The sequence below is a fragment of the Ahaetulla prasina genome, chromosome 2 (genome assembly GCF_028640845.1).
Source record: "Ahaetulla prasina isolate Xishuangbanna chromosome 2, ASM2864084v1, whole genome shotgun sequence".
Taxonomy (NCBI): Eukaryota; Metazoa; Chordata; class Lepidosauria; order Squamata; family Colubridae; genus Ahaetulla; species Ahaetulla prasina.
In genome coordinates, this window is record NC_080540.1 from 289,983,203 (window position 1) to 290,009,622 (window position 26,420).

Here is a 26,420-nt window from a genome sequence, read left to right on the forward strand (position 1 = left end):
CGCCCCGCATCCCTCCCTCCACTCCCCGGAGAAGGGAAAGTGGTGACGACGTGAAAAGATGGAGAGCGCCGACGGAGGGCGTGGCTAGAAAACGGTCGCGCGCAGGTGGGTTGGGGAAATCCGGGCGTCGGGAGCGCGCGCGGTGGCAAGTCAGCGGTGGGGACGCGCGACAGGTCCCAGAAGAGATCCGGAGTGGGGGGGGCGGGTGCGCAGAGAGACAGAGGGGTAGTGGCAGGGTGCGCACCGCCTTTTCCTTCCCCCGGGAAACCGGAGCCGGTGAGTCGGTACCGCCGGAAGGGGTTGCTAACGGGGCCGGCTAGCCTTGAAAAGGTGGGGCTATGGGGGGGAGGCAAATACGGACCATTGGGGAAGGCAGCGAGCCAGGGAGAGCAAATGCTTGCTGCAGGGGAAGAAATACGGCTGCCCCCCACAACCCGCCAGGGGTATATCCTCTCCCTGCTCCCCCCCCCTCCGCGGGCAGAGATCCTGCATCCCCAAGTGGTGCTAAGCGAGCTATATGGGTCCAGACATTGCTTGGCCAACACCGGTTTAGAGCTTCGTGTGCCCACGTGAGCTTAAACCGAGGTGAAGGAAAGCTGGCTTTTTTTTTTGCACGTGTGGATGCATTCTCTGTTTAACCCTGCAGTGCCTTAGGGCAGGGGTCTTCAGTCTTGGTCACTTTAAGACTTGTGGACTGCAACTCCCAGAATTCCTCAGCCAGCTGCTGGCTGAGGAATTCTGGGAGTTGTAGTCCACAAGTCTTAAAGTGATCAAGGTTGGAGACCCCTGCCTTAAGGACCTAGGCAAACTCCCCTTCCATTGCAGGGCAGCCCAGGGCAGGCAGGTGGGTGGGTGGCTGGGAGGGAGGAGTTGTTACACCTTGCGCTGTTCAAAGTATGCGTTTGACTTCCCCTTGGGGTGTTGTGTCAAGCCAGGCAACACTTTTATTGTAAAAGCCTGGGACCTGATTCTTGGTTGTATTGATATTTAAGGTCTTTATTTTTCTTGCCCTCTGCGAGGTAGATAAAATATGAATTGTATGTATACTTCTTCTTGTTAGTTGCGAAGTTGTGTCCGACCCATTGTGACCCCATGGACAACATTCCTCCAGGCCTTCCTGTCCTCTACCATCCTCTGGAGTCCATTTAATCTCACACCAACTGCTTCGGTGACTCCCTCCAGCCACCTCATTCTCTGTCGTCTCCTTCTTCTTTTGCCCTCAGTCTTTCCCAGCATTAGGCTCTTCTCCAGGGAGTCCTTCCTTCTCATTAGGTGGCCAAAGTATTTCAGTCTCATCTTCAGGATCTGGCCTTCTACAGAGCAATCAGGGTCGATTTCCTCTAGGACTGACCGGTTTGATCGCCTTGCAGTCCAAGGGACTCGCAGGAGTCTTCTCCAGCACCAGAATTCAAAGGCCTCCATTCTTTGACGCTCAGCCTTTCTTATGGTCCAAGTTTCATAGCCATACATTGCAACTGGGAAAACCATAGCCTTGACCATACACACTTTTGTTGGCAGGGTGATGCATGTATATGCATAGATATATTTATTTAGGTATGGTGCCTATCCTGGTTTTAACTATTTTTATATGTATATAGGTTTACCGCCCAGAATCACATGTCTGAAAAGGGTGGCTATAGAAATTGATATAAACAAACTATGGTGGAACCACCACTTAATTAGGTTTATTGATGGGATCAGTATTTCAGATAGCATAGCTTGAGTTAATCTGGAGTAAAATGGCAGCCTGGGTTGAAACAGGTAGTCCTCAATTTACGACCACAATTGAGCCCAAAATTTATATTGCAAAATGAGAAAATTGTTTTTTGCCCCATTTCACCACTTTTATTGCCGCATTTGTTAAGTGAATCACTACAGTTGTTAAACTCGTTGTTAAGTGACTCCGGTTTCCCCATTGCATTTGCTAGCCAAAAGGTCATAAAAAGGGGATTACATGGTCCCGGGATACTGTACACCGTCATAAATGTGTGTCAGTTGTCAAGCATCCAAATGTAAATCACATAACTATAGGGATGCTGAAACAAGTCATAAGTGTGGAAAATGGTCATAACTTACTTTTTCAGTTGTAACTTTGAACGGTCCCTAAGTGAATTTACTGTGGATTCTGGGTTCTCCTTGAGCTTTGTTCAAGCTTTGTTCCTTCGGGAGAAGGGCGGTATACAAATTAAAACATCATTATTATTATTATTAGAGAGCATTTCACCGAGGCAGCCTTCGTCGGCGCCATCTTAGGTGGATGTTGGTAAATGTTGTACCTTGATGAACGTATCTTTTCTTTTATGTACACTGAGAGCATATGCACCAAGACAAATTCCTTGTGTGTCCAATCCCACTTGGCCAATAAAATTCTATTCTATTCTATTCTATTATTATTATTATTATTATTGTTGTTGTTGTTGTTGTTGTTGTTGTTGTTCAAAGCAATATATAAGTTGCTGGTCACTGATCCAAAGGGTGCTTTTCCAAAAGGCAACTGGACTTTTCTTGGTTTTTTTTCTTTAAAAATGTTTTTGCTTCTTATCTAAAAGGCTTCTTCAGTTCTGAGAAACGAAACATTTTCAAAGGAAAAAAAATAAAAAGAAAAGTCCAATTGCCTTTTAGAAAAGCACAATTGGGACAGCCGTGACTTTGGTTGAGAATCCCCATAGACATAGTTTTCACTGCTATAATCAGTTCTGTTGGGATTTGATCTCATTGGAGAGTTCAGGGCTGTCCTGCCTCTGAAAGGTTAAAGGTCACATGAATGTAAACATCACCATCAGTCCTAGAATGATGGTCTTTGGGGAGAGCCATAGAATCCATATCAAGGAAAGCTAAATTGCAAATTGAATTTAGAATCTAACGGGCAAGCCTTGGCTGGCTATGAGGCATGTTAGTGGCCTCCTTTGCATAACGTGCTAAAACATAATTGGTTCAAAGTTAACCCATTATATGATTAGCAATGTTTGTAAATTGTTTAATTTAGATTTTCAAAACTGACCACTAGTTCCGTCTGTTTTGTGGACCCTGTCAATGCCAACTGTGAATTCAAGTGCTCGTTCTTTTCTCCAAGCTATGTCCGCCTGGAGCTGGGAAGTCATAATATCAATCCTAAGAATAGAATAACTGCTGTAGAACTGTGGCCTCGTTTTATGGTGTTTCCTCTGAGTGTTCTGTGTGTAAATAAAACTCCAGTGAAAAGAGATTTTCATGGCAATTAAGTTCATACACCTCAAAAGTCTAGATAAGATATGTGGAAATAATCCATGACTGGGGTCATATAAGGTAAAATGTTATTAAGTTCAGGGAATCAAAAAATAACCAGACCATTGAACTAAGTCTGGAAACTTGAATTAGTTTGCGGTATGAATACAATTGTTTTATTGAGTCATTGAGGTTGTAGGAGATTCAAAATCCTATCCTGTATGCACATCAACCCCAAGTTAATGTGAAGGCAATGAATAGCCATGATTAAACAGAGAAATCCTCCTTTTGCTTCCTTCTGAAATGTAGTTTGAGAGAAGATCCCTTATATCAGAATCAGGTCTTTCCTACCATAAAATAATTTTGGGGAGCCTATATGTGGGCTCGAATCACTTCAGAGTTTTTTGCATAAAATAGATACTTGTGTGTTAAACCTCTGGTTGGCTTACTGGTACTTTATTTTTTATTTTTTATGTATTTTTATAGATCCTGGCTTTATTTTATAAATAACTCATGGTGGCAAACCTATGCAACACACCTTCCTCCCATTTTCCCCACATAGCAACCCTGTGACGTGAGTTGCGCTTAGAGAGAGGGACTAGCCCAAAGTCACCCAACTGGCTTTCATGGTTAAGGCAGGATTTGAATTTACCATCTCCCACTTTCTAGTCTGATGCCTTAACCAGTAGACCAGGGGTCTCCAACCTTGGCAAATTTTAGCCTGGTGGTCTTCAACTCCTAGCTTTGCTGGCTGGGGAATTCTGGGAGTTGAAGTCCTCCAGGCTTAAAGTTGCCAAGGTTGGAGACCCCTGCACTAGACCAAACTGGTTATTCTCCCTTGGGCCGCGAGTTAGCACACCCCTGTCCTAAGCAATTTCAGTACTGTTTTTTTTTTTTTTAAATGGCTCCTGGTTGCCTAAAAGTTAAGACACTGAGCTTGTCGATCGAAAAGTCAGCAGTTCAGCGGTTCGAATCCCTAGTGCCGCGTAATCGGCTAAGCTCCCATTCCTTGTCCCAGCTTCTGCCAACCTAGCAGTTCGAAAGCACGTAAAAAAATGCAAGTAGAAAAATAGGGACCACCTTTGGTAGGAAGGTAACAGCGTTCCGTGTGCCTTTGGCGTTGAGTCATGCCGGCCACATCACCACGGAGACGTCTTCAGACAGCGCTGGCTCTTCGGCTTTGAAACGGAGATGAGCACCGCCCCCTAGAGTATGTGCGAGGGGAACCTTTATCTTTATACTGTGTTTCATATTCCTTTGGAGTTTTACAAATTATGTGCCAACTCATGTATGTAGCATTTTCTATTCGATAGTATTTCTTCTGTTTTTCTTAATAATGGGGAAAAGCAAAACTTATGCTGCTTAGTTTTTTTAATTCTCCTTGATCACCCAATGCTTTTTTTTGGATGGTTATTCCTATTATAGTCTTGAAAATATAAAACAGTCTTTATAGTCTCATAATCTACAAGGTTGCTTAAACAAATAAATATTTTCAATTTTATGTACATTTCTTTCTCTGCTATGTTTCTGTTGCTGCCCATTCCTTCTTTCAGATTCTTTCTAGAAATCTTTATTTTAAAATTTAAACATGAGGTTTGATATGAATATGTCTTCACTTGGGAGAAGGTGTGACATCTATGCTTTTACTTTCGTATATCATCTGTTCCGAAGAGAGATTATGCAAAGAAAGAATTAATTTAGTCACTTAACAATTAGTTTAAACAGAACAGGTATCTGATTTTACATGGTTGCTTTGCATGTGCCGTCTATGAAACTAGAATTCTTTCACAATTATGGTTGTGACCTGTCTAAAAATAGCACTACATCTTAGATGAATGATTTCATCATTTATCTAGAATCCTGATATGCAGGATTATGTATAATGAAATGCCTTACAATTTTGTATTATATCATTAGCTTTATTAGATTGATTAAACAAAACAATTTGCAGCTATTTTCACCATGACCTGTAGACCTCTGTAGACCATTGCTACCACAGTGCTAGGGATGCAGTGGCTCAGTGGCTAAGATGCTGAGCTTGTCAATCAAAAGGTCGGCAGTTCAGTGGTTCGAGTCCCTAGTGCCGTGTAACGGGGTAAGCACCCGTTACTTGTCCCAGCTTCTGCCAACCTAGGAGTTCAAAACCACGTAAAAAATGCAAGTAGAAAAATAGGGACCACCTTTGGTGGGAAGGTAACAGTGTTCCGTGTGCCTTTGGCATTTAGTCATGCCGGCCACATGACCATGGAGACGTCTTCGGACAGCGCTGGCTCTTCGGCTTTGAAATGGAGATGAGCACCGCCCCCTAGAGTCGGGAACGACTAGCACTTATGTGCGAGGGGAACCTTTACCTTTTACCACAGTGCTACAGGTACTCTTCAATTTACAACCAGTTGTTTAGTGCGCATTCAAAATTACAGCGGCATTCTTCTGAATTTGGGTGAGGACTGATAACTGTTTTTCACACTTGGACTGTTGCGGCATCCCCATGATCATGTGATCAAAATTAGGGTGATTGCAACTGTCATGTACTTATGAGAGTTGCAGTATCCCGGGATCAGGTGATCCCCATTTGTTATCCCCATTTGTCAGCTGATTTCTATTTATTTATTTATTTATTTTGTCATAACAATATATGTAGGTATCATACAGAAAGATTATATAATATATAAACACATATATGGGTAAATATAAGGAGGTATAAGCATATATGTATATAGGAAGAAGAAAAGAAAAACAATAGGACAGGAACGGTAGGCACGTTTTGTGCGCTTATGCACGCCCCTTATGGTCCCCTTAGGAATGGGGTGAGGTCAATAGTAGACAGTTTTTGGTTGAAGATTTTAGGATTATGGGAAGAGACCACAGAGTCAGGTAAAGTATTCCAAGCACTGATGATTCTGTTACAGAAGTCATATTTTCTGCAATCTAGATTAAAGCAGTTGACATTAAGTTTAAATCTATTGGTTGCTCTAGTATTATTGCAATTGAAGCTGAAGTAGTCTTTAACAGGAAGGACATTACAATAGATGATTCTGTGAGTTAAGCTTAGGTCTTGTCGAAGGCGATGGAGTTCCAAGTTTTCTAAGCCTAGGATTTCAAGTCTGGTGGGATAAGGTATTTTGTTGTTTTCAGAGGAATGGAGAACTCTTCTTGTAAAATATTTCTGGACACGTTCAATTGTATTGATGTCAGAGATGTGGTGAGGGTTCCAAACAGGCGAGCTGTATTCTAGAATTGGTCTAGCAAATGTTTTATATGCTCTGGTTAGTAGTGTGGTGTTTTTGGAAAAGAAGCTACACAAGCAGAACAAGCAGAAGTCAATGGCAGAAGCCCAATTTGCTTAACGGCTGCATGGTTCATTGAGCAACTGCTGTGATTTGCTTAACTGTGGCATAAAGATGATAAAATGGTGCATCACTCAGTTAACAACTGTCTTGCTTAGCATTTTGAGCTCAACTGTGGTTATAAATCAAGGACTACCTGTACTTTCACGATGGCTGAAAATGAATCGATTCGATCAGTGTAGAATTAATTTCTACTGTAGAAATATATATAATAACAACAATCGTCTCCAATCTTCCCAACTTGGCAGACCAGCGGAGGTAGCAGCGGCGGCGTGATGGGGGAGAGAGGATGGCCTGGCACTGAGTTTGTGGGGACCCCTGAGTGTTGGGGACCCCTGATATAGAACATACCTTCTTAGTACATTTATGTACAGGTAGTCCTCGACTTACAACAGTTTATTTAGGGATCGTTCAAAGTTACAACAGCACTGAAAAACGTGACTTATGACCATTTTTCAGACTTGCAGCATCCTCATGGTCACGTGATCAAAAGCCAGGTGCTTGGCAACTGGTTCATACTTATGACCGTTGCAGTGTCTCAGGGTCACGTGATCACTTTTTGCACCCTTCTGACAAGCGGAGTCAAAAGGGGAAGACAGATTCGTTTAACAACCAGGTTAGTAACTCATCAACTGCAGTGATTCGCTTAACAACTGGCAGGAAATGTTGTCGAATGGGGCAAAACTCAAATTTTCACTTAGCAACATAAATTTTGGGCTCGACTGCGGTCGTAAGTCGACGCGCTAATGCCTTTTATCTCACATGCAAAATAGCGGAGATGCCAGGATGTCTATGGAAATTCTCAATCATCCAGGTCATAGTTGTCTGTGAAAATGTGTCGCTTCTCATCCATGAAGCTTCTTCAGTTCTTCTGAATTTGGGTGAGGAGCGAAATATTTTCAAGGAAAAAGCACCTTTAGGAGGTAGGCCAGGATGCTTTCTGCATGTTACCCTTTAAATAGCATTGCTCTTAAACAGCATTTCTTTGAAGGATATTTGTGAGGATCAGATTACTTACACTGGGAGTTTCCAATTGTATATGATGCAATAGGATAACTGGAAGAAATCTAATACAGTGGCAGAAATCTAAGAATGAAGAAGCCAGTGTCAAAATTGGGGCACATTGATAAGGGTAGTGCATGCACGCTTTGCATTGTATAATGTTGTTTACAGTTTATAAACATTTGTCAGCTTATTATTAGAAAGAATGCCTATTGCACAATGTGATAATCTGCACGCTGTATTAATTAATTCTGCTGGTTCCTTGATCCAAGAAGTTACACGTTGCCTTTGAGACGTAAAAATTGGCTTAATGTCATAGTCTTTTGTTCCTCTATATCAGGAGTGTCAAACTCACGTCACAGAGGCTTTATGTGGTATATCGGGACTTTTTTCCCCTTCACTAAACCGGGCGTGGGCATGGCCAGCGCATGATGCCTCCGGTCCGCAGGCCAGGAGTTTGACAGCCCTGCTGTCGTGTCCCACTCCCACTCCAACGCACGAGTCAAGGAAGTCCGTAACAGACTTGGCAACGAAGCCTTTGCAGCTTGCCAAGTTCCTTCGAGGTTTATCAGGGCAGGCAGGAGTCCAAGTTGTGACTTCAGCGATAGAGTCCGATATCAGCAAACTAGCTAAGACTTTGCTTGACTCAAGGTTGGAATGCCAAAAGCAGGTCCTTTATATAGGCTGTGGGGTGTGGCTCCATGACTCAGCATTTATCCAGGCCTGCCCCACCCCTCCTTCTGCTGGCGTCGCCTCTCAGATCTCCGGAAGCGAGGGTCTTCAGCTGGATCTGCTCTCAGTAATTCCAGCACCTGGCTGGCTTCCTCTGACGGCTGAGCCAAAGGAACACATGCCATATGAGTGAGGTTTATCGGGCTTGTTCGTTCACTCCTGACATCCTCTCCGGGCATGGGGCCAGGGCCGGGGGCTGGAGGCATAACAGGCCATTATCTTCATTATCAGACTCGGAGTCTGATAAAAGACCCAGTTGGAGATAGGAGGGGCCCGTCACAACACCTGCTCTATATCTTTTGAATAAGATCTTTATGAAGTACATGCAATTCGAGAATGCTTTTCAATGTTCCCTTTAATAGCAGTTAAAGGAGGCTTATATATGTAGTGCTGAAACATCTATCTTTTTTTAGCATGGCACTATCTTAACCGGCTGGACCAATAAATAGAAGCGTTCTTGTTTCTAATGTTCCTCTTATTATCAGGTCAGTGCATAGTATACATTTAATGTAGGGAAAGGAAACTAGTTCATTTTAAAATATATCTTCTTGCTACACACATATTCTCTCTACCCTTCAATTCCAATGTAAAGCCTTAAATATATAATAATTGGATTATATTCCAAGTCCTTACACACCAAAATGTGTATTTTCAAATTATTAAAGCAGCCATGTCTTTCTCCCGTGGCTGTTTTAGACATCTGTTTTTCACTGTCTTCACATGTAAAAACTATTTCACCCTGTACGTATCAGATCACCTCTTTCCATTTAGTTCAATACCCATAGTATTTTAGGTAAAAGAGAAGATTAATGATGAAAAAGATACCTGGGTAAAGAATAAATTCAAGCAACGGTAGATGCTGGTAAAGGATGGATGGATTCGTTCGTTCCTTCCTGCCTTCCTTCCTGCCTTCCTTTCTTCCTTTCTTCCTTCCTTCCTTCATTCAAGAAAGTGACATTGATACAAGCCAGGCTGCTTGTTGCCAAGCTCTTCCTAATATCTTAAATCTTTTCGTTTGTTCAAGCACAATCTTCCTTAGAACTAATACTATGGTAGCTACTACTTTAAGATGTGTGAAATTCACATCCCTGGGGAATTCTGGGAGTTGAACTCCACACATCTTCATTTTGCCGAAATTGTGGAAGTTGTGTAACACGGCACCTTGATAAACTATGGTTTCTGCTTCAGTTCACAACATAAATACCGTTATAGTTTAACTCACAGTATGCATACATAACCTATTACTTTCCTTGCTGCCCTAAAAGTTGTCAACAAAAACTATGGAAATCACCTAAGACCCTCCCAGTGTCCTTGTTCCCTCAGGCAATTGAAACTCGGTGGTCTACAGACCTAAATGTTCATTCCCCATTTGCTGCAGATGAATTTTTAGAGACTATAAAAATTGGATTAAATCCTCCCACCATCTATTCATTCTGGCAAGAATGATATCCACAGACGCTGCAGCTGGTTGCCAAGGATACCTCGTTTGGCATTTCTGCGGCTTCCCAGCCAAAATATTCCAAATGACATTTTGTTGCCACAACATGTTTTCTATTCTGAATTTATTTATTTTTTTTGTAAAAAAAAAGCATTCCAAAGGAAGCAAATGGATTCATGACAGGAAGTGCATGATTGATTCAGGGTGGCATTTTTTTAAATTTAAGGATACAGTAGCTTGTTCGGGAATACAACTCTATAACTCTTGAGTTATGGAATCGATATAATATATATAATTATATAGAGTCAATATAATTTAATTTATGTAAAGGTTCAAATACAGATTAGGCAAAACCTGGCTCAAACATTCCCTGTGAGAGGGATCTTGGAGTCCTAGTGGACGATCACTTAAATATGAGCCAGCAGTGTGTGGCAACAGTCAAAAATGCTAATTTTTTTTTTTTCATTTTGTCACAACAGTATACACAAACATCGACATAAAAAAACAACACATCATAAAAGAAATATATATATATACGCAAAAGCATGCAACAGCTATGTTAATTTGATATAATGAAGGGAACAATAGGATAATTATATTATATTATAATTATATATTAGTACCGTTTTATAAAGCCTTAGTAAGGCCACACCTAGAGTATTGCACCCAGTTTTGGCCACCACATTACGAGAAAAATGTTGAGACTTTGGAAAAACTGTAAAGAAGAGGAACTAAGATGGTCAAACGCCTGGAGACGAAAACATAACGGTTGCAGGATTTGGGTTTGGGTAATCTAGAAAAAAGAGGGACTAGGGATGACATAATAGCAGTATTCCAGTATTTGAGAGGTTGCCACAAAGAAGAGGGGGGTCAACTTATTTTCCAAAGCATCACAGGGCAGGACAAGAAACAATGGATTGAAACCAATCAAGGAGAGAAGCAACCTGGAATTCAGGAGAAATTTCCTGACAGTGAGGACAATTAACCAGTGGAACAGCTTGCCTCTAGAAGTTGTAGATGCTTCATTACTGGAGGTTTTTAAGAAGAAACTGGACAAGAGTACCTCTCTGAAATGGTATAGAGCAGGGGTGTCAAACTCACGGCCTGTGAGCCGGATGTGTCATGTGCTGGCTCCACCCCTGCCCGGTTTAGCGAAGGGAAAAAAAAGTCCTGATAGGTCATGTGATGATGCCGTGATAACGCGAGTTTGACACCCCTGGTATAGGGGGTCTCCTGCTTGAGCAGGGGATTGGACTAGAAGACCTCCAAGGTCCCTTCCAGCTCTATTCTGATTGACTGATTGATAAGTATAGCTAAGTGATTATTTTTTGTTGTTAGTTGCGAAGTCGTGTCCGACCCATAAAAGAAAGGGTATAAATGGGCAGAACACACTTAACAAATGTCTTGCTTAACAACAAAAATTTTGAGTTCAATTGTGTTTGTAAGTTGAAGACTATCTGTACTTAGCTTTTTAAGGTAAACTCTTTAAGTTTAGCTCTTCAGCATAATCCAGTGTTAAATTATCTCTAAAAATAATATTCAGTTTGCTGATCTGAAAAATGGTATTCAGGATATTTAAATATGCCAATCATGCAGCTGATATATATATATATATATATATATATATATATATATATATATATATATATATATATATATATATATATATATGTTTTCTGAGGTTTTCGCGGGTGTTTGTATGTAGGTCTTTGGTTATTCGGGTTTTCTCCGGCGTAAAATTGGAAGTGTCTTGCTCCAAGAAGCACGAAGCTGAAGCCTGAAGATGACGAATGAGACTCGTCGAAACGTCGCCAAGACACTTCCAATTTTACGCGGGAGAAAACCCGAATAACCAAAGACCCATATATATATATGGCTATAATGTTATATACCTATGAACATTTTGCTTTATTTTACAATAAGAATTAATGGGAACTTGTATCCAAAATAGTATATGGCAGTGTTTCTCGACCTTGGCCACTTGAAGAGGTGTGGACTTCAACTCCCAGAATTCTTCAGCCAGCAAGGGAGTTGAAGTCCACACCTCTTCAAGTGACCAAGAACTACTGGTATATGGAATCTAGAACGCTAAATGCATAAACTCCTAGAAAACAGGTTTTAGTTGCAATGTTCTTTACAAATTTAGCCTCCAATTCTTGGCGTGTAATTTGGATTCAATTTGTAATATATGTTAAACTTACAGTTCTTGCTGCACATTTTAAACTAAACTCTTTGAAGCTTTTTTTTTTGCCCAAGGTTGTATTTCTTGGTATCATGAAGCAAAGAGGAGACTTAAAAGATGCTAGATGTTAATAACCAACACATTTCAATCACAAAGCCTTTTTTTTTTAAAGAAATGTAGGATCACTTTATTGTAAAAATTGTTCATCCTCCATTCCAGGGATTGGCAGCTTATTGCTCGCAAACTGTTTGTCCAAAACAAGTTTGGGGCTGTAAAATTCAGATTTGGGGGTTGAAACCTAAAAGCAGTGTTTCTTAATCTTGGCTGCTTTAAAGTGCGTGGACTCCAACTCAGGGGTGAAATGCTCCCGATTCGGACCGGATCACCTGATCCAGTAGCGATGGCGGAAGGTGGTTCGGAGAACCGGTAGGAAAAATCCCTGCCCCCTCCATGCCCAGCTGAGCTGCGTGATCATCAGAGGCTTTTTTTTCCTTTTAAAAGCATTTTTTTTGTGGCCGAAAAAATGCTTTTAAAAATAAAAAAAAAAAGCCTCTGATGATCACACAGCTCAGCTGGGATCGTCAGAGGCTTTTAAAACCTCTTTGGCTGAAGAGGTTGTAGAAAAAATTCTTTTAAAAGGCTCTTCTGACAATCACAGCTATGTTGCCTGATTGTCAGAGGCTTTTCTTTTCTTTTCTTTTAAAAACATTTTTTTTGCCTTTAAAAGAAAAAAAAGCCTCTGATGATCAGGAAACTCAGCTGGGGTCGTCAGAGGAGCCTTTTAAAAGCATTTTTTCTACAACCTCCTCGGCCGAAGAGGTTGTAGAAAAAATGCTTTTAAAAGTAAAAAAAAAAAAAGTTCACCATGCCCACCCAGTCACATTACCCCCCTCCCACCAAGCCGCCACTACTACAGAACCAGTAGTAACAAATTTTACATTTCACCCCTGCTCCAATTCCCAGAATTCTCCCATAAGAGTGAAAAATGGTCATGTCAATTTTTTCAGCCTAACTTTGAACAGTCACTAAACAAATGGCTGTAAATCAAGGACTACCTGTATGCTAATTTTATTTGTAGCTCTCCTGCGGATATATACCAAGCTTTGGGCAGCCACATGCAGCCCTGCAGCCTCAGCTGGTAACAACTTCCTTGTACAATGTGAGAGATATAGATACTGTGGTGGATATGTTATTTAAATTAGCTTTTAGAATTCTTTGATATACCTTGACAGAAGCTCTTTGACACTTTCATATCAGTGGCTGATGGTAATGATTGCATTAGCATTAAAATGCTTGCAGCAGGATGCATTAGAGTACTAAAGTTACTCATTAACCGTCTAACAATTCTGGATGGGTTGTGGGGATAACTTTCTGCATACATATGTTGACTGATAGAATTAACAATGAAAGTTTGACCTCGCTGCTCGATTCACTTCATAATACCCATCTTATAGTTGTGTTCTCTTCTACAGGAAGACTGAAATTCACCAAGCAAGACAAACAATCTGAAATTCAGAAGGTGAGAAGGATTATTATTTTTTTTGGTATATAAAAAGTTTTATGATCTTCAACTAGGATGTTTATATAAGAAACATTGTACATGTACATTGAAGCACAGCTGTAAAATAACGCGTTGAAGGTGACTGCCGAAATCAAACATTGACTTTCCGGCTTTCAGTGGGCTTTCCAAATTGTTGGTTTTGTGTTCTGAGTAACCAGGTCACCTTTTTAGTTGCATCATACTTTACAGAAAGCAAATAAGTGAATTTCTCATTCATGTTCTCCCAAACAATTCTGTTAATTTAATCTGCTGGAATAGTATTAGCTTTAACATTATGCTTCAAGAGATGTGCCGGAGTGTTGCTGTTTGTAAGGTTTTTGTATACCCTTACGATTAATTTGGGTCCCAAAGTGGTTTAAATTTCTCCCTCATTACTCCAGATATGATCTTTTCTAACTTCAGATATTTGCTTCCTTTGTACCTCATCCAAAACACGATGAGAAAAATACAGCATCTGTTGCTTATCTCTGTGTCCTGTTTAAAAGAGGAAGCAAAGCTTTATTCCCTCGGCTTTATTACTGCACAGAAACTCATATTGGTTTGCTTTCTTTTAGATGGAAAAGAATTTGAGGATTATGTAGGACAGGGGTGTCAAACTCGATTTCATTGAGGGCCACATCAGAGTTGTGTTTGACCTCAGTGGGGCAGGGTGGGCGCGGCCAGCTTGATATCACTCGTGTTGGGGGTGCCTGTGGTTGCCCAAGCGCTCTGCCAACAAAAACAGGCTCCCGAGCTCAGTTTTCAGCTGCGACAGCCTCCTGCAAATCTTTGCCAACGAAAATGTAGCTCTAGAGCAGGGGTCTCCAACCTTGGTCCCTTTAAGACTTGTGGACTTCAACTCCTAGAGTTCCTCAGCCAGCTTTGCTTTGTCAGAGACGGGAGTCCACTTGTCCGTAGGCCGTTGCCGAGGCAGCCAAGAATTCACAGAATAATTCCTTCGCACAGTCCAGGCCTTAACTCAAAAACAAACGATCCGAAGTTCATGCTTTGTAGTTTTTGTCCGTCACAGGGGCTATAGAGCAACTCCACCCACTTTTATCCCCTGTGGGGTGTGGCTCAGTGACTCAGCACTCTCTTGGCCTGCCACACCTCTTCCTTTGCTGCGCACGCTTCTCCTTCCGATGCTGCCTGGGATCAATCCAGGATTGAACCTCCTCACCCTCTGTCGGTGGGGGCTCCGACACGCCTTCTTCCTGGCCTTTAGCTGGCACCTGAGGCATTGCCAGAAAGGAGAGGGAGGCCTTGTTGGCTCCTCCCCCTCACTCTCAGAGTCATCCTCCTCCATGAGGACAGGCTTGGGAGCCGGAGTCTCAACAATAACTATGCGCCAAGGCTCATGGAATGCTGTTACCTTCCCTCCAAAGTGGTACCTATTTATCTACTTGCTTTTGAACTGTTAGGTGCTTGGGTCTCAAATTGCCAACCTTTCAGTCAATAAGCCCAGGGCTCCCATATGGCATGATGATGGCATTGGACTAGATCCATGATGGCATACCTATGGCACGCGTGCCGGAAGTGGCACGCAGAGCTGTTTTTCTCGGCAAGCGAGCCGTCGCCAAGCTCACCTGAAGCTGCGCATGCACGCATGCCGTATCTGGTGTTCAGGCCTCTTGTGCACATGCACGTAATTCAGGGGACCCAGCTGGTATTTAGTGCTCTCCTGGGCATACGCGTGTGTTTGTGCATGCGTGCAAAATCACCGTAGTGCACGCATGTGCAAATAGCATTTGCGTTGCACGCACAAAAGCTGTGCGCATGTGCAGATGGTGTGGTTGTGCATGCAGCACATGGGGTGGAGCCACGTGTTACCGCGGATGGCATGCAAGCATGCGCAGCACGCAAAGTGCATTTCTGTTCGGCACTTGGTAAGTAAAGGGTTCGCCAACATTGGACTAGATCAAGGGTCCCCAATCTCTAGGCCATGGCCCACAACCGGGCCATGGGCTAATCTGCATGTGCGCACAGTCCCACTCACGCGAACCTCATTGCGGGCGCTTGCAGCCCAACTCACACGAGCATCGCCACAAATGTCGCAGGCTCCTACGCACGCACACATGTGCTCGTCCTTCCCACAAAATCATCCCCTCTTTTCCCCCCTTCCCCAGCTCCAAGTCGCAACCGGGAAAGATTGGGGAATCCTGGACTAGAGCCTCTAAATATATATTTAGTGGAAATTCGGGCAATTTGTGCCTTAAATTTTTTTTGGTTTCCCTTTCGAAGAGAATTTGGGTTGGTGAACTCTAAGGACCATTAAGCCTCTATCAAATATTCATTGAACATCGTAGTATTGAATCGTCGTCCTTGGATGATCTCAACCGGACATTCAGATTATGTTTGCTTGCTTCTTTGATTTAACAGATGACAACCGTGCTCTTAGAACTGACATTATATTAAATATACAAGTGTTTTAGAATTTGCAATACATGCGTTTGGTTTGGATATAAAACCCATATGATAACGTTCTAGGAATTCTTGAGGGGGGGATTGCATTTCCATCAATCTCATGCTTTTGGAAACTTCAGATCTTTTAAAGAATAATTCAAGAAACGTCTCTAAGTCTGCCAAAGAATGTTAGCTAACCTAGTTAAGGGCTTGCATATCCCAGAGGTGTAGATGCTTGGCTGATGGATAGAGATTAATTGCACGATCTCTATTTCTTTCTTTCTTTTTTAATCCACACACATTCTAAATTTCAATTAAATATGACAAGCTTTTGTCCTCTGTTATACTAAATTAGCGCATTCATAAATGACAGCTAAGAATCTTTGTTGTGAATAGAATAGGGAGAAGGCAGTATATTCAACTCTACCAATAAGGTGCTAACTTCATTTGGCATGAACCATCCAGGAATAAAATGTTTTGTTTTGTTTACTTTTTTTACATATGCACTGTTTTGTTCATTAACAGTGCAGTCCTATTTCTACCTATCCAGAAATATATTAGCTTAATTTAAATGAGACTTATTCCCAGATACTTACATGTAGACCAACCTTCCCCAACCCAAATACTTTGGGATTAAAGGTAAAGGTAAAGGTTCCCCTCGCACATATGTGCTGGTCGTTCCCGACTCTAGGGGGCGGTGTTCATCTCCGTTTCAAAGCCGAAGAGTCAGCGCTGTCCAAAGACATCTCCGTGGTCATGTGGCCGGCATCACTAAACACCAAAGGTGCACAGAATACTGTTACCTTCCCACCAAAGGTGGTCCCTCTTTTTCTACTTGCATTTTTTTTACGTGCTTTTGAACTGCTAGGTTAGCAGACGCTCGGACAAGTAACGGGAGCTCACCCCATTACGCTGCACTAGGGATTCAAACCGCTGAACTGCCGACCTTTCGATCGACAAGCTCAGCGTCTTAGCCACTGAGCCACTGCCTCCCCTTCGACTTCAGGATTATGAGTCCCTAAATCCACTGAAAACATGATGGTTAAGCACGTTGCTTGGAAACCCACATTCATCATTCTAGCCATCGTCTATCCGCTGCAGGCCCCTTCCGCATGTTTCCAGCCAACGCAGTCCTGAGCTTTCCTTTGCCAATTGGGCCCACAGTACTTGCTGATGTGGTCGATCCATGTTGTTTTAAATCTCTTTTGATGGACGCTTTTTATCAAGGGCGATCCATTCTATGACTGCCTTGGTCCATCTGCCATCAGTTCTTCTTGCTATGTGACCAGCCCATTTCCATTTCAATTCTTTTATTCTCTTGATGATATTGTGTACTTTTGTTTGTTCTCTAATCCATGTGTGGGTCTTTCTATCTTTTGTCTTGTGATGCCGAAACCCACATTCATCGTTCTAGCCTTCGTCTATCCGCTGCAGGCCCCTTCCGCATGTTTCCAGCCAATGCAGTCCTGAGCTTTCCTTTGCCAATTGGGCCCACAGTACTTGCTGATGGTGGTCGATCCATGTTGTTTTAAATCTCTTTTGATGGACGCTTTTTATCAAGTGGGATCCATTCTATGACTGCCTTGGTCCATCTGCCATCAGTTCTTCTTGCTATGTGACCAGCCCGTTTCCATTTCAATTCTTTTATTCTCTTGATGATATTGTATACTTTTGTTGGTTCTCTAATCCATGTGTGGGTCTTTCTATCTTTTGTCTTGTGATGCCGAAACCCACATTATTTGGAAAAAAGCAAGTTAAGGGAAGGTATTAAACAGAACTGAAGCCGAAGACAAAGATGATAATCAGGGGAACTGCAGGTAACCCCGACTTACAACCGTTCGTTTAGTGATTGTATGATGTTACAAGAGCACTGAAAAAACTGACAACCGGTCCTCATGACTACTGCAGCGTCCCCACGGTTACGTGAACCAAATTGGGTTGCTTGGCAACCGGCTTGCATCGACGACGGTTGCAGCCACCAGGGTCCTATGATTGCCATTTGCGACTTTCCCAGCCAGCTTCTGACAAGCAAAGTGAACGGGAGAAGCTGGATTCACTTAACAAGCACACACATCCCTTTTAACAGCTGCAGTGATTCACTTAACAACCACGCTGGAAAGAGTCATAAAAGAAGGCACAACTCACTTAATTAGCACCCATCTTGCTTAGTAGTGGCAATTTTAATCCCAGTAGCTACTAGTTAAAATGTAAAGTAGCTTAGAGGTCCCCATCTTCTGGGCCGTGGTCCGCTACTGGGCCATGGCCAGTTCAGAACGGGGCCGTGGAAGTGGTGGACGAGCGTGTGTGTGTCTGCACAGCTCCACTTGCATGTGCAGTGGGCAAGCGAGCCACTGCGTGCAGCTCCATTTGTGTGAGCGGGGTGTGCATGTGCCTGCTGCTTCCGCAAACAGAGCTGCGCACACTTGCCCACCGCTTTTGGGGAACCATCCCCCCCTGCTCTGCTGGTTCACAAAGCCGGAAAGATTGTAGCCAGCTGCACTAACCTGAATGGTATCTCTTAGTTTTCCAGTTCCACTTCATGACCTGTCTTGTCGCAGTTGTTAAGTGAATCATTGCAGTCGATAAAATTAGTAACCCCTTTGTTAAGTGAACTTGGCTTTTCCCATTGACTTTGTTTGTCCCAAAGTCACAAAAGGTGATCACATGATCCTGGGACATGGCGACCGCCATAAATATGAATCAGTTGCCAAGCGTCTTGAATTTTAGTCCATTAATCATTTGTTTAACTATGAATATTTCTTCCCTCATTTCATATAAAATGTTCTAGATAATAGAGAATTGAGATATTTGATTGTGAATGTAGTAACAGCGGCTAGAATTGTGTTTGCTAAAAATTGGAAAAATGAGAAAATGCTAACGCAAGATGAAGTTATTAAGAAAATAATGGCATGTGCTGAAATGAGTAAATTGACATTTGAAATTAGAGAACAATATTAAAGATAAACATTATAAGATATGGGATTTATTTTATGAATGGTTAGATAAAAAAATATGTTAAAGAAGTTTGATAGAGGTTTCTATAAAGTAAGAATTGTCGAAATATATACCGATTTAAGAGAATGAAGTGAATGATGTAAAAAAGATGTTGAAACTCTAGAAAGAGTGCAGAGAAGAGCAACAAAGATGATTAGAGGACTGGAGGCTAAAACATATGAAGAATGGTTGCAGGAACTGGGTATTTAACAAAAAGAAGGACTAGGGGAGACATGATAGCTGTGTTCCAATATCTCAGGGGCTGCCACAAAGAAGAGGGAGTCGGGCTGTTCTCCAAAGCACCTGAGGGTAGAACAAGAAGCAATGGGTGGAAACTGATCAAAGAAAGAAGCAACTTAGAACTAAGGAGAAATTTCCTGACAGTTAGAACAATTAATAAGTGGAACGACTTGCCTTCAGAAGTTGTGAATGCTCCAACACTGGAAATTTTTAAGAAAATGTTGGATAACCATCTGACTGAGATGGTGTAGGGTTCCTGCCTAGGCAGGGGGTTGGACTAGAAGGCCTCCAAGGTCCCTTCCAACTCTGTTGTTATGTTATGTTATGTTATGTTATGTTATGTTATGTTATGTTATGTAACACAATTAATATAAATCTAGAACATTTTATATGAAATGAGGGAAGAAATATTTATAGTTTTTATTTATTTATTTATTTATTTACATTTATATCCCGCCCTTCTCCGAAGACTCAGGGCGGCTTACAGTGTGTAAGGCAATAGTCTCATTCTATTTGTATATTTACAAAGTCAACTTATTGCCCCCCCAACAATCTGGGTCCTCATTTTACCTACCTTATAAAGGATGGAAGGCTGAGTCAACCTTGGACCTGGTGGGACTAGAACCTGCAGTAATTGCAGGCACCGTGGCCCACACCTAGTTAAACCAGGCGCCTTGAATTTTGATCACGTGTCCGTGGGAAATGCTGCAAAGCTTGTAACTTTGAAAAACGAGTCTAAGTCACTTTTTTTCAGCGCCGCTGTAACTTTCAACGGTCACTAAACGAAGTGCTGTAAGTCGAGGACTACCTATATTTCGAGACACACTGCAGACAATGACGATGTTATTGTATTTTCTCCATTGGTTTGCAGGCTTTTCATCGATGGCATGAAACCCTAAAAAGGTTCAGACTGGATTAATGAGAAGATGGGAGCAGCAAGCAGCAGCATTCACGACCTTCCGGAAAATGAATATTTAAAGAAACTGTCGGGACGAGAGGCCATCTCTGAGAATGACCCGTTTTGGAATCAGTTGCTTTCTTTCAGCTTTACTATCCCAACAAATAGGTAGGTGTTACACATCTAACAATGATGTTTAATAGTGAAAGCAGAACAACCAGATTCTGTAATAATGTTGTGTCATAGAGCAGGGGTCTCCAACCTTGGCAACTTTAAGATTTGTGGACTTCAACTCCCAGAGTTCCTCAGCCAGCTTGGCAACTTTAAGACTTGTGGACTTCAACTCCCAGAGTTCCTCAGCCAGCTTGGCAACTTTAAGACTTGTGGACTTCAACTCCCAGAGTTCCTCAGCCAGCTTGGCAACTTTAAGACTTGTGGACTTCAACTCCCAGAGTTCCTCAGCCAGCTTGGCAACTTTAAGACTTGTGGACTTCAACTCCCAGAGTTCCTCAGCCAGCTTGGCAACTTTAAGACTTGTGGACTTCAACTCCCAGAGTTCCTCAGCCAGCTTGGCAACTTTAAGACTTGTGGACTTCAACTCCCAAAGCTGGCTGAGGAACTCTGGGAGTTGAAGTCCACAAGTCTTAAAGTTGCCAAGGTTGGAGACCACTGCCATAGAGTATCAACCTTGTTAAGGCTGAAGACTCTTCCCCCCACCTCAATGTACACAGAATGGATTGTGATACACACACAAACCCTCACACATACATACTTTTTGTATTAATTGGCAGTTTTGGCTGCTGTTGCTGCTGTTGTTATTATATTACATTATTGTTATCCTTGGGATGGTGCCATTATTTGGTGGGTGGCATTCCTTCTTTCGAGAGTGGTTCATCGTTGGGATTTCCTTTTAATGTGTGCCATTGTGTATACAGGAAAACTACCATTTTAATGAGATTCTCTGGCTTTTTAGCTAGTTGAACAAAAAGCCAGTGTTTTTTTGTTTAAAAGGTACCGTATTTTTCGGAGTATAAGACGCACCTTTTCCCCCCCCCCAAATCTGGGTGCATCTTATATTCCGAATGTAGCCCCGTCCAGCCTCTCAAACGGAGGTTTCAGTGGCTGAAAAATGCATCAGAAATGAAGCTTCAGAAAAAAAGCCTCCAAACAGAGCTTCAGAAAAAAAGCCTCAGAAATGAAGCTTCAGAAAAAAAGCCTCCAAACAGAACTTCAGGAAAAAAGCCTCAGAAACAGAGCTTCAGAAAAAAAGCCTCAGAAAGGAAGTTTCAGAGGCTTTTTTTCTGAAGCTCTGTTTCAGAAGTTTCAGAGGCAGAAAAAAAAGCAAAAAAAAAAAAAAAAGGCACAGAGCTCACAACCAAGGAACCTGTTGCTAAAATTCACCTCTGGAAACAACTGATTGGCAGTATTTGGGGAGGCGGTCCACCCACCAATCAGCTTTTTCCTTATTTTCATCCACAAAAACTAAGGTGCATCTTATACTCCGAAAAATATAGTAATTTTCCTAGAACTCTGTTCACAGATGAGTTGCCTATGACAGGGTTCTCCAACCTTGGCAACTTTAAGACTTGTGGACTTCAACTCTCTGACATTAAGCAAATCTGGCTCACCCCCCACCCCCATTGGATTTTTCTTGTCAGAAGCCAGCTGGGGAGGTTGCAAATGGTGATTACATAATCCCAGGACTACTGTGCAACTGTCATAAGTACATGCCAGTTGTCCAAATTTGGATCATGTGACTGTAGGAATGCTGCAATGGTTGCAAGTGTGAAAACTGGTCACAAGTCACTTTTTTCCCTTGCCAATGTAACTTCAAATGGTCACTAAATGAATTGTTGTAAATGGAAGACTACTCTGGCAGTCTCAATTATTTAATTTGGAATCCAATGGTACATCGGAACTCATCGTTAATTGCTTCCAGGAGTCACGATGAGTACCAAAAATGATAAATACCAAACACATTTTTCCCATAAGGAATCATGTAGTATGTGTCGTGTCCCCCTCCCCCTCCGACGACCGGGTTTAGGAAGTCCGTATCAAGCAGGGCAACAAAGCCTCTGCAGCTTTGCCAAATTCCTTCCAGGTTTCTCAGGGCAGGCAGGAGTCCAACTTGTGACTTCAGCAAACTAGATGAGACTTTGCTTGACTCAAGGTTGGAATGCCACAAGCAGGTCCTTTATATAGGTTGTGGGGTGTGGCTCCATGACTCAGCATTTATCCAGGCCTGCCCCTCCCTTCCTTCTGCTGGTGTCGCCTCTCAGATCTCCGGAAGCGAGGATCCTCCCACTGTGAATTCTCTTCAGCTGAATCTGCTGTCGGTAATTCCAGCACGTGGCTGGCTCTCTGCTCACACGCTGTAGGAGTGAGGTTTGTTTGTTCATTCCTGACATCCTGTCCGGGCATGGGGCCAGGGCTGGGGGCTGGTGGCATGACAGGCCGTTCATCTTCATTATCAGACTCCGAGTCTGATAACAGGCCCGGGTGTAGACAGGAGGGGCCCGGGGAAGGAGGACGAGACACAACAGTATGGTAGTGGCGAACTTATGGCACGCGTGCTAGAGGTGGCACTTAGAGCCTTCTCTGTGGGCATGCACTGTTGCCCCAGCCCAGCTCCATCACGTTTCTTCCAGAGGAGGGAGAGAGAGAGGGAGAGAGAAAGAAACAGAGGGAGGGAGGGAAAGAGAGAGAGGGGGAAAGAGAGAGAAAGAAAGAGAAAGACAGAGGGGGAAAGAGAGAGAGGGAGGGAGAGAAATGATATTACAAAAGTTTTTCTTTTTTATTGTTGCTAAACGTAACATTTCAAAAGCAGAAAAAAAATGAAGGGGGCATAAAAGTGCATTTATCACTTTTTTCTTAGAAAAACATTTTGAACATTAGCTGAACTCTGCCTTGTTTATCATTATTTTAGGTAGCAAAACCTCATTATTCTGGTTAAATTGCCGTGTTGGCACTTTGCGATAAATAAGTGGGTTTTGGATTGGAGTTTAGGCCCTCGGTCTCTAAAAGGTTCTCCATCACTGATGTAGTATGTCACAAGGCAGCTGACACCCACGCACTAGTTTGTGCGTTGAGTACCAAACAATGAGTAGCAGGACAAAACGTTCACGCCAAAATGCGCCGAAACTCAAATTCGATGAGTTTCAAGGCAGTGCCAAGGTACCATTGTAGTTGAATAAGTTGATTAACATTACAACAAACACTGCCTGGTTTTCTTGGGGATTCAAAAGGGTCTATTCTACACAAGGACTCTAATGACTTTCTTCAGACCAGAAAATGACAGTCAGCAAGAATTGCCATCATAGGTGGTCCTCGACTTACAGCAGTTCACTTAGTGACCGTTCAAAGTTACAACGGCACTGAAAAAAGGGGCTTGTGAAAACGGCACTGAAAAAAGGGGCATGTTTCACACTTATGACCGATGTGGCATCCCCATGGTCACATGGTCAAAATTCAGATGCTTCCCATTTATGACCTTTGCAGTGTCCCCGGAGTCAGGTGATCCCCCTTTTGTGACTTTCTGACAGGCAAAGTCAAAAGGGGAAACCAGATTCACTTAACAACCGTGTTGCTAATTTAAGGACCGCGGTGATTCACTTAACAAACGTGGTGAGAAATGTCGTGAAACGGAGCAGACTCTCTTAGCACATTTCTCACTTAACAACATAAATGTTGGTCTTAATAGTGGTCCTAAGTTGAGGCTTATCTGTAGTGTAACCAATTTCGTTGTATACATGATGTACGATGACAATAAAGGCTACACTATAGTGCAGTCATGGCTAACCTTTTTGCCGTCGCGTGCCAAAAGCGGTGGGTCACACACATGCCCAAACCCGTAATTCAATGCGCCCCGCCCCCCCATGAATGCGTGTGCGACCCCTCCACGCTCCCCTCGCTTTTGGCATGCGATGGCATGGTGGGCCCTATAGGCCCGTTTTTCGCCCTCCCCAGGCTTTCCCCATCCCCCCTCGGAGGCCCTCTGGAGGCTGGAAATGTCTTGTTTCCTGACTTCCGGTGTGCCCAGTAGGCCCTTTTTTTCCCCTTCCCAGGCTCCAGATGCTTTCTTGGAGCCTGGGGAGGGCGAAAACAGCCTTCCCCACCTCCCTGGAGGCACTCTGGAGACCAGAAACAGCCTGTTTCCCAACTCCCGGTCCCAGAGGGCCGTTTCCATTTATGAACTCAGTTGCAGTCATAAGTGGAGGACTACTTGTAAACCCATTCCTTTTAGATCTTGCCCTGCCTGTATATTACAATTATTTGTTCTCCTTTTAGGGTTGTTACTTTTTAAAATGTGTGTGTTTAATGTTACTGTACTATTTGCTCTTAATTCTGACTATTCCTGCTTTCCTGATAATTTTTTCTTGATATGGAAAGATTTCATCCTATTTCTAATCTTTCTTATTATGCTGTGAACAAACAAATATTTGTATTCAGTGTGAGCACGTTTCGGTGCTCAGTAAGTATTTAACAGTACTTTTTATATTTTAGATATAGATATAGATATATAGAAATAAAGATACGGGTTTTCTATCGAAGCAACCTGGTCTACCCAAATATGGGAAGGAGCATATTGCTTCCTTTTGCCTTTCAGCCCTAATCCAGCTTTCATGACAAACTATTTTGTGTTAAATTTATATTACTGACAAAGAAATAAAGGGAGACTAGTATAGATCTATTTCAAGCTATTTAGTTCTGATCAGCTAGCCACACCCTTCTGGGATTCGAACCTGGGCTTGCTTGCATATTAGGCAGCTGTATTAACCTTTTTGCTGTATTAACCTCTAAGCCACAGGTTCTCCTCACCAGGAAAGATTAAATGGGTTTTCTATCGAAGCAGCCTGGTCTACCCAAATATGGGAAGGAGCATACTGCTTCTGACAAAGCGAGGAGAACCTGTGGCTTAGTGGTTAATACAGCTGCCCAATGTGCAAGCAAGCCCAGGCTCGAATCCCAGAAGGGTATGGCTAGCTGATCAGAACTAAATAGCTTGAAATAGACCTACACTAGTCTCCCTTTATTTCTCTGCCAATAATCAAAAAACGGTCAGAAAAAATGTCTTGAACACTAGATGGCGCTGATGTATGGTAGCTGAGTAATTTAGTTTTGGAGTGGATGTTTCAACTACCAGTTAAGTTACGTCAAACGTAAATTGTTTCTTTAATGAAATACCACAACTGTTGTTGAGAATTGCAGTCACATATACTATGTGTATGTTTTGCTGTTGTACTCAAGCTGGGATATCTTCTCAGCACACACATTTCTAATGAAATAGATACAGGCGCTCTTTCTTATCTCTTCTAAATCCTTCTGGATTTAGAACCAGCCCTGCTGTGGTTTGTAAACCCATTCTGCAATCATCGTTTAGCCTCATCTGAAAGTGTTACAGGGAGCAGAAGGATGGGAACATAGAAACTTGAGGTTTATTTACCTGGCACTAAACCAGGAGTAAAAGGGCTCAGTGGCTAAGATGCTGAGCTTGTCGATCGAAAGGTTGACAGTTTTTTTTTTTTTTGTATTTATATCCCGCCCTTCTCCAAAGACTCAGGGCGGCTTATACTATGTCAAGCAATAGTCTTCATCCATTTGTATATTATATACAAAGTCAACTTATTGCCCCCAACAATCTGGGTCCTTATTTTACCTACCTTATAAAGGATGGAAGGCTGAGTCAACCTTGGGCCTGGTGGGACTAGAACCTGCAGTAATTGCAAGCAGCTGCTGTTAATAACAGACCGTCTTACCAGCCTGAGCCACCAGAGGCCCAGTTCGGCGGTTCGAATCCCTAGTGCTGCCGTGTAACGGGGAGAGCTCCCGTTACTTGTCCCAGCTTCTGCCAACCTAGCAGTTCGAAAAAACATAAAAAATGCAAGTAGAAAAATAAGGGACCACCTTTGGTGGGAAGGTAAGAGCATTCCATGTGCCTTTGGCGTTGAGTCTTGGCGGCCACATGACCACGGAGAGGTCTTCGGACAGCACTGGCTCTTCGGCTTTCAAACGGAGATGAGCACCGCCCACTAGAGTCAGGAACGACTAGCACGCATGTGCGGGGGAACCTTTAACTTTACCTTTCAAGCATTCAACTTGAAATTCTACAGACTTTTTTAGAATAGAATAGAATAGAATTTTTACTGGCCAAGTGTGATTGGACACACAAGGAATTTGTCTTGGTGCATATGCTCTCAGTGTACATAAAAGAAAAGATACGTTCATCAAGGTACAACATTTACAACACAATTGATGGTCAGTATATCAATATAAATCATAAGGATTGCCAGCAACAAGTTACAGTCATACAGTCATAAGTGGAAAGAGATTGGTGATGGGAACGATGAGAAGATTAATAGTAGTGCAGATTCAGTAAATAGTTTGACAGTGTTGATGGAATTATTTGTTTAGCAGAGTGATGGCCTTCGGGAAAAAACTCT

At 42.5% G+C, this 26,420-nt stretch overlaps 1 protein-coding gene across 4 annotated transcripts in view; it reads left to right on the plus strand.

Annotated features, from left to right (window-relative positions):
- The window catches only part of DYM (dymeclin), a 291,188-nt gene continuing 264,768 nt past the window's right edge, over nucleotides 1–26,420 (plus strand). For 2 of the 4 annotated variants that reach the window (XM_058170965.1, XM_058170967.1), the window contains exons 1-3: nucleotides 130–276; nucleotides 13,378–13,424; nucleotides 19,954–20,148. In XM_058170965.1, the coding sequence (XP_058026948.1) occupies nucleotides 20,009–20,148 (140 nt within the window). In that variant the 5' untranslated portion in view covers nucleotides 130–276; nucleotides 13,378–13,424; nucleotides 19,954–20,008. Of the gene's footprint in view, nucleotides 106–129; nucleotides 277–13,377; nucleotides 13,425–19,953; nucleotides 20,149–26,420 lie in introns of those variants that run through there. The other 2 variants (XM_058170966.1, XM_058170970.1) reach the window with 2 other exon arrangements.